General features: G+C 34.4%; 2 protein-coding genes across 6 annotated transcripts in view; both read left to right on the top strand.

Annotated features, from left to right (window-relative positions):
• Window positions 1–15,980, top strand: part of LOC139150901 (alpha-N-acetylgalactosaminide alpha-2,6-sialyltransferase 5-like) — a 417,953-nt gene that overhangs the window by 193,570 nt on the left and 208,403 nt on the right. The window lies entirely within an intron of this gene.
• The window catches only part of LOC139150873 (diacylglycerol lipase-beta-like), a 35,054-nt gene continuing 19,107 nt past the window's right edge, over window positions 34–15,980 (top strand). For all 3 annotated transcript variants that reach the window (XM_070723306.1, XM_070723305.1, XM_070723304.1), the window contains exons 1-5: window positions 34–136; window positions 2,650–2,811; window positions 8,475–8,966; window positions 9,656–9,746; window positions 12,907–13,169. In XM_070723306.1, the coding sequence (XP_070579407.1) occupies window positions 2,717–2,811; window positions 8,475–8,966; window positions 9,656–9,746; window positions 12,907–13,169 (941 nt within the window). In that variant the 5' untranslated portion in view covers window positions 34–136; window positions 2,650–2,716. The remainder of the gene's footprint in view (window positions 137–2,649; window positions 2,812–8,474; window positions 8,967–9,655; window positions 9,747–12,906; window positions 13,170–15,980) is intronic.

The following is a 15,980-nucleotide window of genomic DNA, read 5'->3' as shown; positions in this document are numbered from 1 at the left end:
GTCTTAGTTGATTGATTCAATCAACCCGCAGTGTGCACAACGTGAAATGAGATAGTCTATTCTGCATTACGTCATTTCCGTGTACGCACAGCGAAGATGGAACATGGCAGCTAACAGTACCACGATACGATAAATGGTAAGTGCGATATTATACGTGGTACATTGCGCTAGTATGCATCCTCCTGGTGTATGCCAGGTGGAGAAGGTTGTAGCTTGCAAATATCACTATGACACAGCAATTTGACTCAATTTCCCCGTCTTTTACTGTCAATAAGATACGAAATAACAGAAACACAAATTCGTCGAACGAGCTCCTGATTGCTCTCTCTTTTGCGAACGATTGATATATTTGGTACACTTTGTAAGACTGTAAGTTATTATAGAGAACGCATTTCCAAAGCAAGCTCTGTAGATAGAGAAGCGTCGTAGAAACGACCGTTAAATTTTTTCCGATCAATATTTTTTGATCAGGCAATTTAACTCTCCACGGTAAACAACCCCATGTGGACAAATGTTTAATGTTTATGTCGATAAACCCATTTCCAAAGCCCTCGACGCGACGCAGCTCCGCGGGTCTCTGGTACAGTGTATACGTGTACAGTGGTAAATCCGCATCTGTTATTGACTTAGCCACGGGCACAAGTGATTGTGTCTCTGGATTATTTTTTGCAACAACTTTCATCAATTATTGTTGTCCATCATTCGGTGCCGTGGGACTGTTTCTGTCTTGTACACGTTGCTGGTTGCTGTAATATTCACTTTTCATGTCTCTGGTTCCCATTGAATTTGAAATCCCGTCGATCAATTGCTTTCGGAATAATCTCGTCGATCAATTTGCTTGCAGAATAATCTCGTCAGAGACCTCACGCTTAACAAAGCTGCTTTATCGAGAAATGTTCACTGTTGCTTCCGGGGTTCAGTTAAGTCAGGAACAGGTGTGAAGTGGTCTATTGTCTGTGGAAGTCTTTGTCCCAAAGAGATCGGTTATAATTAGCACTATAGTTTTGTGTGTCAGCATCCCACTCGAAAATTATTTAGAAATACATGCATTCAGATACGGTACTTTAAAAATGGCAAGCTGTGATCATTTGAATTGTGTTGATAACTTAATTTCAGGCCGTTGAGATATGTGCATGCAGTCACCACACACAGTTTCCTAATCCATGAGTGTTGTGCACAAGACACAGAATTACTTTATTTTTATCAAGCATTTAATTTCTCCAAATGTTATTATAACAATTACAAATGCTTGATTACTACAAATATATTATTGGGCAGAAGAAATGCTCAACCCTTTGAGCGCCAAAGTCAATTTTTTTCACCCTTATAAAAAAAACCTCAGTCAATTTTTGTCAGATTTTTGCCAAAATTTTGATAAAAAACTGAGGCCAATGAAATGTTGTGTTCGTTTGGTCCAAAATTATGAGAAAAATTACAGAAAAGTTCATAAAAATTTGTAAAATGTTGGACTAAAATTTTGGTGGGAAAAAATACAGCACTCAAAGGGTTAAACAGTTTTCACTGAGTAAAACATTGTCAATGATTTAAGACCAAGACTCAACATGGAATCCAGGATAATTTTTGCAATGTAGCATTTTCAACAGTAAAATAATTGCAAAATTCAAGAAGCAACAATATTTGGGGAAAAATCTGTGTAATTCTCCCTTGGCCTCATCTAGGAGACAGTTTTCCTGGAATTTATATTATTGCCTAAAGTTATGTTCCATTCATTTGTATATTAATAGTTGACATTTGTTGTCAATCTCATAACACTTGAGGAAATAACACAGATATACGATCTTCGCAAATGTCAGACATCATACAATCTCAATCAGAAGCCATTGTTCAGTATATGATTTGAAGATGGTTTATATATATATATATATATATATATATATATATATATATATATATATATATATATATATATATATATATATATATATATATATATATATATCGAAGTACACAGATGTCCTCATGGGAAATTACAGTGCACAATGCAAAAGCAGAGCATTATTAATAAACAGATTACTTCAAGTACAAAGTAATGAAATCTATTACTTAAGATGCATGAAACTTAAGTAATAGATTTCATTACTTTGTACTTGAAGTAATCTGTTTATTTGTATATATATACATATATATATATATATATATATATATATATATATATATATATATATATATATGTTCAGTATAGCATTTGAAGATTATATATATATATATATATATATAATATCAACACAAAATTGTGTTATTATTTATAATGCTCTGCTTTTAGCATCAAGCACCAATTTGCCACGAGACGTTTGTATACTTTGATTGTGTGTATATGTATGTATGTATGTATGTATGTATGTATGTATGTATGTATGTGTATATATATATATATATATATATATATATATATATATATATATGTGTGTGTGTGTGTGTGTGTGTGTGTATACGGTATATAGATACAGAGGTACATAGATACATAGGTACACAGACAGCTAGATAGATATATAAATAGGTAGCTAGATAGATATATAAATAGGTACACAGACATAGCTAGATAGGTAGACAGACAGATAACTAGACAGACAGCGACAGACAGAGAGATAGATATTAAGTGTTACAGAAACTTTCCTTTTTCGTCTGTAGTGAATTGGTATTTTGATGTGTGTGTGAAATTCAGCCTCCTGTCTTGCTGAGTAAGAAAGCGTTGATCATGCCAGGACTAGTCGCTTGTGGCCGTCGCTGGGAAATAGGCAGTGATGATCTTGTATTTCCTGGTTTGGCTTCAGTCTTCATCAGGGTAGCATGGTAAGTATTCTCAATGATTCCATTCAATCTTCTCTCTCTGATTTCAATTTGTATAAATACTACAAGGTTATCCAGTCAAAGCGATTGGGTTTCTTCTCAAGATTGAGGGTTTCAAGAATCAGTGGTGTTGCTATGCTGTTGCTTTCATTGTAATACATGTAACAGAATGAACATTTAAACAGGCAGTTTTATCTCCAAACAAATTCATTAAGGGGATGCGATTTTCAGAGGAGTTAAAGGACTCACATCTCATAAATAGTCAATTTCAACAAGCAATAGTGCAAGAACCAGGGATTGCAGACTGAAGCTTTAAAAGAAATATTGTTTATTGAAATAAATGTGTGAACTACCAGTAAGTTACTGCATGTGTTTTCTCTGAAGCTGAAAATTGTTGTTTCCTATAATTTACCAGTTAGGACAAGGCATAAATGATTCTTAGCAGTTTATCTTGTAGAAAACTATATTCCTCTAAGTAGGACAAGGCATAAATTTTTCTTAGCAGTTTATCTTGTAGAAAACTATATTCCTCTAAGTAGGACAAGGCATAAATGATTCTTAGCAGTTTATCTTGTAGAATACTATATTCCGCTAAGAAACTAATCTAACTTTGCCTGATTCAGAAAATTTCACATTTGTTAAATTTAAGTTAGGTTTTGATCCATAATTTGGTAGTTCTGAAAAAAAATCCATATAAAACACTTTAATCAAGTACGCTCTGGGAATCCTGTATCTTGTTTTCATTTCTTGCAATGACGATATTGTAGACTGAAACTTCTAATCAGTGCAGAAAGTATGATTTATATTAGCTACTCATTTCAAATGAAGATGACAGAAATAGACCATTATTATTACTGGAATACAAACCGTGTGTTCAACGGAATTTATGAAATGCATGCTCAGCACTTCAAAAGGAAACAAAAGTCTAGTTTTGTATTTAAAAGCAAGAGCAACCCTGTGTACATTACAAGTAACCAGACTTTAATAATACTCTGGTCTGTATAGCGTGTTCGATTGGTTCAAAATTATTTTTGAGATTTTTAATAGAAAAATTCACACGCAGTCTCAATCGGAATTGCACAGTTTTACCAAGAAAATTCTGAAGCATGGAGGGCTGCTATTTCTTTTCACTAATGTACTAGAAGTCCATGATTTAAATTGCAGACTCTCATTCATGCATTAAAGGCAGTGTAACAGCAAGTTAGTGTGAATTTAAAGGGAAATTTATTCATGCTAGGGTACTGTGCATACGGTAAACTACTTCAGTAGCATTGTACTGGTGCAAGCTGTTTTATGAGGAAAATTATCAAAAACAGCCGTTTACAATACTGTCACCATGGTAATGGATTTTTTTGGGGGTACACCCACCTTTTTCATTAATTTTAATCATTCATAAAATTTAATCCATGGTAGAATACCGGTATGCTTCCGACATTTATTGCGTAGTCAGATTTTGAGATCATATCAGCAGTCGTATGGTATATGGAATGTACCATACATGGAATTGTAATGGAATTGTTGATTCAATTGATCCGTTTTCATCTGCCGTGCCATCAGTGACATCAGGTCAGCCATGATGGATTATTGTGTCTGGGGAAAGTACACACATGTACCAGTACACATGCACACTGACAACTCTAATTATTTGATGCAGTGTAAAACGTACTGAATGTAGCATGAGTTGACAAACACACACACACACACACACACACACACACACACACACACACACACACACAAACATGTACAGAAACTTGAGATTTTATAGCACACAAAATATACACACACACACACACATACCCCTACATCATCTACTATTTACAGTATATCATATCATATATTTGTGTAAATATGTTTGTTTGTGTAAAATATTGTTTCTGTGTGCACAAGTCTACAGTCATTACTCTTGCCATTTTAGTATTTCTGAGTGGCCACATTTGGAAAATGAAAAATGAAAGTTTACGATTAAAAGAGAGCAGATACTGTGCCAAATGACTGCAATGACCTCCTCAATATGGTATCTGTGGGGAAATATAATAAGTTTATGATGAAAAGGATATTGCTATGATGTGAATTTAAATGCACATGCAGGAAATGAATAAAGTTATATATCCGGATGACATGCAGACTTTTGGTCCCGTTTTATAACAAATTTTCACAAAACTCTGTAGGCTTCACAGTTTTAATCCAATATGTAGTTAGTTATTTGATCGACAAATACGATTTTTACATTTTTTGGCATGGTACCATGGATATATAACATCTCTCAACTTTCATTCCCTTATGAATTAACTGAAGTTTTACAATGATTCACACACGCTATGTTGATAAATGTGTCAGCTAAAAAGTGTCCCATTCAACAGTCAGCAGGTAGTAAAACTGTTACAAAAATATGTTATATTGTAATGGATGCTGGTATCTAACTTTATTGTACTCTGTGTGCAATTACCGCCTATCCTCAGACAAAATATTATGTTGTTTTAATTGAGTGGTAGCATTTTAAGTTTGAGATAATATGTACAAATATAAATTGAAGTGAAGTGGCATATGTTAAAAATCTATAGTGAAAGGGCCAGAAAATATTAGCACAATGAAAATGGATTTGTTGGTGAGTGATATCACTCTGGCACAGTGAGAGAAAAATGTCATGTAGAGTATATCATACAATAACTAGGAGGGGTTTTACACTCAGTTTTATGAGAGAAAAATATTACTTTTGCCACCTTTTACAATATTTGGATCACGGTTTTCAAGTTGTCTATGATGTGGCCAATTTATAAATGTGTGCTGGTACCTTACCTGTATTTACATAAGCATAGTGTATAAATACTATGAGAACATAATGTCTGATATTACAAGTATTGGAGACTAAAGTATTTGTGTCACATCTGAAGGTTTTGAAAAATAATTCTGACTGCAAGTAAAGCAGGGCAACATAATTTATTACTCTCTTTGAATTAAACATTGAACATTTAATGAATAGGGTTTCATTCCATGGCAGTTGACTGGAATGTTAGCAGTAATTGCATTGCGTGTTCATTGTAAAAATTTCATAAAAGCAGCGCAAATAATTCATTGACGCTAGTCTTTATAGTAAGGTAGTAGGTACCTCGAAAGTGAAAGACCTAAACTTTTGCTCAAACTTTCCTTAATGGAGCTGTTAACCATTTTTTCACCAAATCAAGATTAAAAACCTAGGGTCACAAGTGCAAAGTTTGGTGCTGGAGAAACAAGGACGGTACATACCGGTATGTACCTAACATGTACTGATATTTGAAATTCAAAATGGCCGCCATCCCTGTGTTAAGTCTACAATGAAAAATCAAATTTTCAATTTAAAAAAAAACTTAGATGATGAAAACTTTTCTCACTCAAAGAGCTATAAAATGAGCCCCCACAAGCAGTAGACCAGAAAAATCTGTAAAAATTTAAGAGTCAGAATATCTGTCTCTGAGGTGCATTTTACCATGGTCCCTCTACCTTTAAATCAGAAAATATTACAACTGGAATTTAGATTGTAGAATATTTTAAGTATTCAGTTTTAAGAAATTTCATATCGACTTTCACTATCTAATAGTAATACCGCTTTGGATTTATATTTTGCAATATTGCAAGGTACAGCCAGAAGTGATGGTGACTATACTTAGACACAGAGCGTCTCCAATCTTCTCAGTATGTCTCCAATATGTCTGCGATTGTCGACTGATACGGTAGTAGCAGGCCGCCCTTGCATGGCTTCAGGCGCTGCAAAAATGTGTAAAGTGAAGCCAACTTGTTACCAGTATATAGGTGAAAAGTGAATTAATCAACGATTTGTTGTGTCAACTTTTCATGAAAATTTCATGAATTGTAAAACAAAATCACATGGTACCTTGGTTTTTGTTACGTTAGCCAGCATAGCAAACTCAATCAAAACAACTAGCTTAGCTTATTCCCAATTTCTGTCATCCTTCGAAAATGTTTTGGCAATATTATGTGAGAAATTATTTAAAAATAATTGTATGTTTGACTCAGGGAGCTGTAGTGATGAAATGTTTATGTTACTCCAACTCCTGGTTTCCCTTCACCATGTCTTGCTTGTTGGAGAGAGTTGACCCTTGAAGAAATTTGTAGCCGGCTTGTTTATGGGTTAGCAATATTTATTGAAATAGCTGCAAATTTTATTACCATAAAATACAGCTCAGGAGTAACTTGATTGGGGATTTTCTTTGTTTTTATAAAAAAGATTTATACTTCCTGTCAGGGATTACAACTGTTAGTACATCATTATCAAGGTTCTTTGAACAAAGTCCAATAAAAGATATTTATTCTTAATATCAAGCCCCAATATGGATAACATAATATTTTGTTATTGTTTCAAGGTACAACCTGAAACGATACTTCCAGCTTTTGATAAATACATAGACTTGCCCCAAGTCTGTGTGCTTAATTGTGTTGTACCGGTAGAACACATTTCAGCAAAAGTTGTCTCAATTTAATGTTGCATGAGTGGTGTGTGATCACATAATAGTCGTGTGATCACATAGGCCCACAAACCTACACATAGCTAAATCATGTATCTGAAACGTAGCAAAAGATTAAATTAGTGAATACAAACAGGAGACAGGGAATGACTGAATAAGTTAAAAATCTTTAGTGAAACATCAAAAAACGAAAAAACGATTAGCGACTCATGGGCTTGTCTAATTAATGCAAAATATAACAATGGAAAATAGAAGCTGAATACATATGTTTCTATTCATGTATTACAATAATTAAGGAAACTACATGTATCAAATTGAACCAGTATCCTGGCTAATAGTGGCTGGTACAAAGTTGTTGGAATTGAAATGTTGATTTAACTTCATATTATTTTAGAATACTAATAAATAAAATATATCATGATGTCATGGTTCATAGACAAATTGAGGAAATAATTTTTGATTAATCTCCCAGGGGCAAATAATCACCAGGGTCTTCATATTTAAGATGATTGATTTTATGCATAGAATATTCAAATTTTATGCAGTTAGTGTTTCATTTATCTGTCAAATATAGAATATTGAAGTGTTGTACTAGATTTATGAAATGTCCATATATAGGAATGTTATCGTAATAACTATACATTGTATACCTTTTTTAGTACCAGTATGTTGATAAATGAAAGTATTGCTACAATTAATGATGTAATAGCTGAGAATTGTATTTTGCGGTCTTAGCTAATTTATGCACCACTGACTCAAGAGTGTTTTCATTGGCTCCAGAAATTGTTACTTTTGAAATGCTACACAAGTCTCTCTCCCAGCTCCTCATTTGCCATGCACTGTGACATTCTGCTGGCCTGATTTTGAGCTGTTGTACTTGTAGCACAGCTCAGTGAATTGGCATAGCTCACTGGCAGGACCAAGCCAATACTAGCTCACAACCTTGCTAAGCTCGGCTCTGAAATTTAGGGCACACATCGAAAAAGCTCTACTAGTGTCATTTTTCATTAGCAATTGAGGACTTTGAGAAGGTATGTATTCTTATAGGGCTGACTTGAGGAGATTTCAAGAAATTCTAAATTGACTGAGCAATTTCACAAATCTTGAAAGTCAGAGTGATCTCTGCAGCTGATGTAGGATTTTGCTGTGTAACAAGTCTTTCTCTTCAATATAATAAATGATTTGTTTTTTCTTTGTTTTCAGGATAATTGCAATTTCTGTGGTGTACCAAATTCACAGAGCGAATCTATCAAGTTGCAATGGAGGAGATTTTCTCTTGTCCTATTTGACTGGTGTTCTTATCATTTTAGCCATTGTGATAGCACTAGAACTAGTCATTGTTTACATCAGTATGCAAGGCACCGTAATCAATACGTATCCACGGAGACACCTTCCAATTTTCCTGTACATTAGACTTGCATTATTCATTCCGGAAATTATATGGGTGGTAGTTGGAACAAGGTGGGTGTTCCATCGGGGCAATGACTGTGACCCATCAGTGGTGGCAACCGTTCAAGGGGCAGTCATATCAAGCTGGATAATTCTGATATTTGTGATTATTGGAATCGCGTTGGTGTTTGATCCGCTTGGAAAATTACATGTGAAGATAAGGAAGAATGACCAATTGCAGAGCAGCGAGGCAGAGCAGTTGAGGCAAAGCACACAATTGGCAGCTCAGAGAGTGTGGGAAAACAGGTACGTAGAGTACTCAAGGTGTATGTTCAAGCAACAAATCACCCCAGCTACGGTGTACCACACATTTTGACCAGTTCATGACAAATACATGTAGCAATGATAGCAATTGCATATATTGAATGAACTGGTCAAAGCTGAATGGTATATGTGTCCATTAGGTGGTTTTAATATTGCCATGACATTAATTATCACTGTTTTGACATTCTTGCATGAAACATTACAGAAGGGATACTGAGAGTTTGCATGTAGTCAGTCTGTGTTATATCACGAATATACCGGTAGCATTGTTACCACCAAACTTGTTGGATAGATGTGTTACAAGACTCTGTAGAGCATAATTCATAATCTCATCATACATCCAAACACATGTACATAAAGAGTTAATCAACGAAACAATTTCAATAACTGAAACTTATTTGACACAATTACCTTTGTTGAATGCAGAGGGTACGATAATAGGTAGTAGTAGCTGTGTTAGTGAACTCATCTATTCATAGAATACATGAGGAATTGTAAATTGAATAAGAAATAAAACTCTGATCATGCACTTTCTTTATCTTGAAACTGTTGTTGTAAAATCTTGCACTTCACTTGGTTTCTAAAAATAAACACAATTTGCTGATCTCTGTTTTCCCCTGATACAGTAAATCCCATCAGGTTAACATCTCTCTGATATTATGTTCACCCAGGTGTAAATTGCTGTGTTGTTTTGCTGGTTGTGATGAGAATTCCCAGGTGGCATTTACTGATGTCGCTGAACTTTTCACAGGATTTTTCAAGGTAAGGTGCCGAAACTTGGCTCATTCTGCTCAGATATTTTCTCTGCATTTAAGCTACCGGTAGTAAGTGAAGACTTGAACTGTTCTTACAAGTGGTGGATCAGTAAAATTTGAGAGTCTGAATATCAAAAGTGAAAGACTTATTAACTTTTGCTCAAATTTCCTCAAGGAATATTTCAACCGTTCTCTTTTCAAATCAAGATTGAAAATCATGGGTCATTGGGCAAATTTTTGGTTCTATATAAACAAATTACCCAAGATTTACTGATATTTGAAATTCACAATAGCTGCCATCCCTGTGTCAACTCTATGGAGAAAAATGAAGTTTTCAATTTTTGAAAAACTAAAACAGTGAAAAGTGTTTGTACACCAAGAGCTTTAAAATGACTCCCAGCAAGTGGTAGATCGGAAACAAATTGTAAAAGTTTGAGAGTCTGAATATCTGTCCGCAGGGCACATTCTACCTGTAAGATAATTTCTCAATAACGTCGTAGATTCACTGCATATAAATGTGAATATTTTCCAGGCCTCAAAGTTACTGTTTGTGAGATAGATTGCAGTGTACACTGACTCTCGTGTAAGACTAACAAATACTGGGCCCATACTAAGTTGAAGTTCAATTCAACATTATCTTAGGGGGTATGTTTCTATTTATACACCAGTAAAGGTACCCTCAGTCAAGCACTGATTGGTACCATGAGCTATAGGGAGGATTTGGCCCAGTGTAGCTCAGGTATGACAAGATGTTAAATTCAAAGTGTGTGACTTACGATTTGAAAAACAGATTCCCCACGGTGCAATATGTAGTAAATATGTATCAGTGTTCAAAAATGTAATATATTCTCAAGCAAATGAAGTCATTTATCAATATTCTGAGTGAGTATAAGTATGTAATAAAGTTGTGTTGTAATGAGGTCATCATTGGTATGCTAAACTGTGCTTGCTTTTACTTGGTGCTACTTTGGTGCATCTTTAAAATTGTGTGAAATTAAGAAAATAATAATTTAGCTTCTGAAAGTTCACATGTTAAAATCATCTTAATGATGGAAGATGGAAGTTTTCTGATGACAGGCTGCAGTGACTGCATATTTTCACAGTGTTGTCATTTTGTATCCTAGCGACCTTGTTTATTGCTATCATCATATAAGTCACCTGTGGCAGTGTATTGCATTGACTATGACCCCCATTGGAGTCCGTCTATGATCATAGAACTTATGGATTTCCATTGAGATCCCTGCGCCAGAGGAAATTTGCAATATGAATAGAAATTATCAGTGAGCCATTCCAGTGCCGATAAAATGGACAAAGATTGCACATCTGCCATTGTGTGTACACTTACTGAGATCAGTGCGTGGTGGTTTACAAAAAATACCAGACCCTAAAAGCCACAATATTCTTTGCATTACAAATAAGTATCAGGCCAATTAAAAATTTCATTCATATGTAAATATCATTTCCCATTCCCTTTCATTATAGTGAACTTGCCGTGAACTACCTTGATTACATGTTAATAAGAATATGTATATGCGTACTCAAGTATTCGACATCAGATAATTTTCTTTATCAAATATGAAATTATATCAATGCCAATGCTAGTGTTTTAGTTTTAGGTTTTAAGTGGACAAATGGATTCACTATTCATTTAGTTTTGTCCTGCTGTTAACCACCAAAGTTTCTTTCATCCTTGAATGGGGCTGAATCTTCTGTTAGCTTCCTGTCTTCCGTCTCTGCTACAAACGCTGAGAATTTGCTAACTGTTTGAAAATTTTTTGCAATACAGGAGAAATTAAGCTTCAGATTGTTAGGTTGAAAGGTACATGTCACACCCATGTGTGTACAAGTACGTATCCAGCATAAACCTGGTATTTTTTGTAAAGATTTGTTCAGAACAATACAAATGGCACTGCATACATATTGGAGAGACATGTCTCTGATGGTAATATTGATTCCTGGTGAAAGTATTCCGTGGGATGTGCTATCAATGTCTTGACATGTTCTCTGATAACATAGGTGTAATGCTTTATCCAGAACATATAAATAGATACCATAGATACTCATCTTTCTTGTAACTGTTTTGCATCATGAAAAAAACAGCAAGCTGTCATTTCAGTACTCTGGCTGTGCAATACTACATGAAATATGACCTAGAGAAAACATTCAAATAGAATTATGAAATATTTATCCCCTATGATATCTATATCATATAAAGCAAAGGTTCTGGAAGAGTTACCCTCCAAGCTACCCCTATCTACATAAACACAGCTACAAGATCAGAGTGCAAAACTTTTACCCCTTTGACCGCTGTGATTTTTCCCACCAAAATTTTAATGCAATATTTTACCAATTTTTGTGAACTTTTCTGTAAGTTTTTTCATAATTTTGGACCATATGGATATCACATTTCATCGGCTACAGTTTTGTACCAAAATTTTAGCAAAAATCAGAAAAAAATTGACTGTGGTATATTTTATAAAGGTGACAAAAATAGACTTTGGCGCTCAAAGGGTTAATATATATCCTTTTGATTTTGGAAACTTTATTTTTCTGTAATCAGAATAAAGAACAGGGACCATCATACAAATTTTTGAATTAGAGAGGCATATTACCTGAAATTCAACTACTGTAAAAGTATTAATTATTCACTTAGATTTAAATTTGGCTATTTTGACTGGTAGATGAAAACTGCTAAATCCTAGCGAACATGTTTATTAACAGTAGATTCTGTTGTTTTCCTGACGAAATTAGTGAATTGAAATCCTAGTGAAAAAGTCTCAAACATCAAAATTCTTAAAGTGAAATTAAATTCTAGTGAACTATTTTCATATTTGAAAATGAAGATGGCTATGTTTTTGTGTCAACTTGAAGGGAAAAAATGAAATAATCAGGTCTTACGAGAGACAAGCCACTGAAAACTTAATTATCTCCACAGCTTTCTGAAGAGAAGTCAACACAAGCTATAGACTAGCAAACTATTGCAAGATCTTGAGAGATTGAATTTCTACCCCCAAGATATGTTCTGGCTTTATTTCTGCAAAATGCTAGATGCTAATGTAGTAGTGCTGGGCGGAGATAAAGATCATCATATACTTTTTTTGAATAAACTAAATTAATGCAACCATCATCTTTCTCTCTCTCTGTCTTAATTTCTCTTTGAAATGCAGGACATTGATGTAGTGCCTTCAGACATAGCAGCAGGTCTGGCTTTGTTACAGTTAGAACAAGCATCTCAGGAGGGATGTGGACAGCCGTCACCACTGGCAACCCTCACTGAGCAACCCCGTCTTCCACGCCCACCAACATCACCCTATGCCGATATTCACAATATTGCCTACTACATGAAGTTTGCCGTTGCATCCTATGGCTGGCCGCTCTACATCTATTCCAACCCACTCTGCGGTTTGTGCAAGTTATGTCCAGAATGCAGGTTCGTAGTCTAAGTATTCTCTTCAATATACTCCTAAAATACTAGAATAAAATATCAAAACTGATGACTATAGTGATGTACATTATATCTTTATAATGGACTGAAGTTTTCCTTGTGTCACAATGATTGGACATTATTTTATCAAAATTTGTATAGTTTGAAATTTGCAGATGTACGCAATAATAATGTTTTCAATGCAATACACTTGACTTGTATTTACTCATTTGTTCACGTGTGTCATACTCTGTTTCAAGCTGTTATTGTAATTTGTGTCTTGATAGAACAGACTTCATCAGACGACGTGAAAAAAAATAATGCTGGCTGTATTTAGGTCTTGTTCTGATGGGCATTTTCTTCTCATATTGATTTGTTTTGCTTTAAATTTCTTTTCAGTGTTCATGTTGAATCGTCATTTATCACGACAATTGCTGCTCAAAGCTTTAATGTTAAGCTCTGACCATTCTTTTCAAAAATAAAAATGACTTCAAATGTTTCAATAATGTTTTTTTTCAGTATTTGCCTTCTGACCCTTTTACATGTTGATTGTAGATAATAATTAGTCTGTAATAACCTGTGTAGGCATGTTTCTCCCAAAGTCTGGGTACTAATTGAGAATTTTTTTCTGTTTTTTTCATTTTATCAGTATAACTAAAGATACTGGTGTAAACACCCTTGTTGATTATTTCTGTCACAATATTTGATATAAGTATATTCCACCAATTTCAGTAATTTTGAAGTACTTTTAGTATGACTGTCCTGTTACATGATAGTTTGAGTATTTTGTCAGCATTACAATGTAATGTCATGTGAAATCATTTGTGAAATATTGTATTTATTTTGCATTTATTGTCTGTATGATGCATACCTTTGTAAAGCTTTCAATGGCCATGACGGTGATCTTTATTATCATTATTTTTTTATTTTTGCTTTCATATTGATGGATATAATCGTGAGTAATACATTCATTCATTTCAATTACCAACTATTTTCACTTGTCCTCTCTGTCTTCTGTCAGCGCTAATTATGGGTAATACTGAACATTACAGTAGGAATAAACTTTTCAGCGGTTTTAGTTGTTGTGACATGAAACAACATGCAAAGAACTCAGGATTTGCACAGCACCACCTCTGCAACCACATGGAGGATACACAATGGCGCCATAAACAGCACAAAAATGTTTGAATGGTGTTTGAATTTATGTATGAAAGCCATGTTTTGTCTATATCTGTTTAGACAAACAGATATCATTTGATATTATCGACTACAGGTTGCTGAAATGACATAGCTATCATTGAGGTGATGTATTGTAGAGTACCCAGGATGACCATTGGTCATGTGTACTCAAATTCTCCATCACAAAATCTCCAAAAGATTGCCTAAAAATTTTGACGTGATAGTAGTCTTGAATTTGTTGATGATAAAGTAGGCATGTCTGTTCACACCAACTCACATTGCAATTACAGATGAGATAGAAATTGTTAAGTGAACTCTTATAGTGAAATCGAAATGCCAACTAATAAAATTTCTGTTGATTCAGGAAGATTTTTCACAGTACATACACTAGTTAAAGGCAAGGGCACAAAGATTTTCCCACAATTCCAAAATTGACTGAAAGAGTTCAGAAATTTTGTGAGTCAAAGAGAACACTGCAGCTTTGTCCTATATTTCGGACATTTCTATTAGATTTTTCCAGTAAAATATACTTACATCGAGGTCATAGGTCACTTTCGACTCCCACGATTGTTTCAGAACTACCAGTGCTTATACGTATCAAACCATGTGATCACAATTCAACAACAAAATATCCTTGAAAGTTTTTTCATTACTTGTGATATTCCATACCGGTATGTGTTATCTGCACTCAAAGTCCGTTTCATTCTCAGATGAAGAATTTTAGTATGCATTCTTAGTTAAAGCTTCCTCATCACCATGGAAACTGATATAATATAATTTTGGTGTTAAACATGAGTGGAAGTTGTTTTGCATACATGATAAATTTTGTCTGCATTGATTTGGTGTAGTGATGGCCAACTGCCAGTGTGTGTTGTCTCCATTTTGAATGACCTTTTATTCTCATGGAAAGTACCCGTGTGACATATGTGCCGTGTCGTAACTAGTTTTACATTTGCATTTCCATTGTATCTTTCATGTACATGCCCATTTCTAAAGATTTCATATCTACACAAAATGTTCAAGGATAAAATATCAAAAAGGGTGTTGCTTGAATCATGACAGTACAAAAAATGGTATGACAAACTGGGAAATAAATTGATATTAGAAATCTAGAAATAAAATCCTCCACATAAAAATGAAATACATTTGATTTGAGCTTACAACAGATGGAATTGTCACTTTTCTGTCATTCTGCACTTACATTAAAGGTAGTGACAAAATATATCACTGATCCATTTTGTTGGTGTCTCTCAAAATCTGCATGACCAGATTTTTAGGGAACAGGCTACATGTACGTACCAAACTGTCACAAATCACAGAAACCTTGTGATGTTACGAGTGTCGTCAGGTTGTTTGAAATCTGCCCGCACTATATTGTCACTGTGATGCTCTTTTTAATAGCATTGGTAAATTATATCAATAGAGAATTTGCCACTGTCTGCCATATGTGTCACACTTCCATGCACAGCTGTTTCCAATTGTTTCCACATTTTCTATAGGTCTTCCCAGGGATTGTATTCTTCAAATCATTAAATTACCAGACAGATATTTTGATAAAATAGTCGGACATGTCTTTGACTCGTATCATGTTAGAACAAGTCAAAGCAAAATTGGTGTAGCTAATTCACTTTGATGAGA

Source organism: Ptychodera flava, chromosome 15 (genome assembly GCF_041260155.1).
Source record: "Ptychodera flava strain L36383 chromosome 15, AS_Pfla_20210202, whole genome shotgun sequence".
NCBI classification, from domain to species: domain Eukaryota; kingdom Metazoa; phylum Hemichordata; class Enteropneusta; family Ptychoderidae; genus Ptychodera; species Ptychodera flava.
This window is presented reverse-complemented; position numbering and strand designations above follow the sequence as displayed.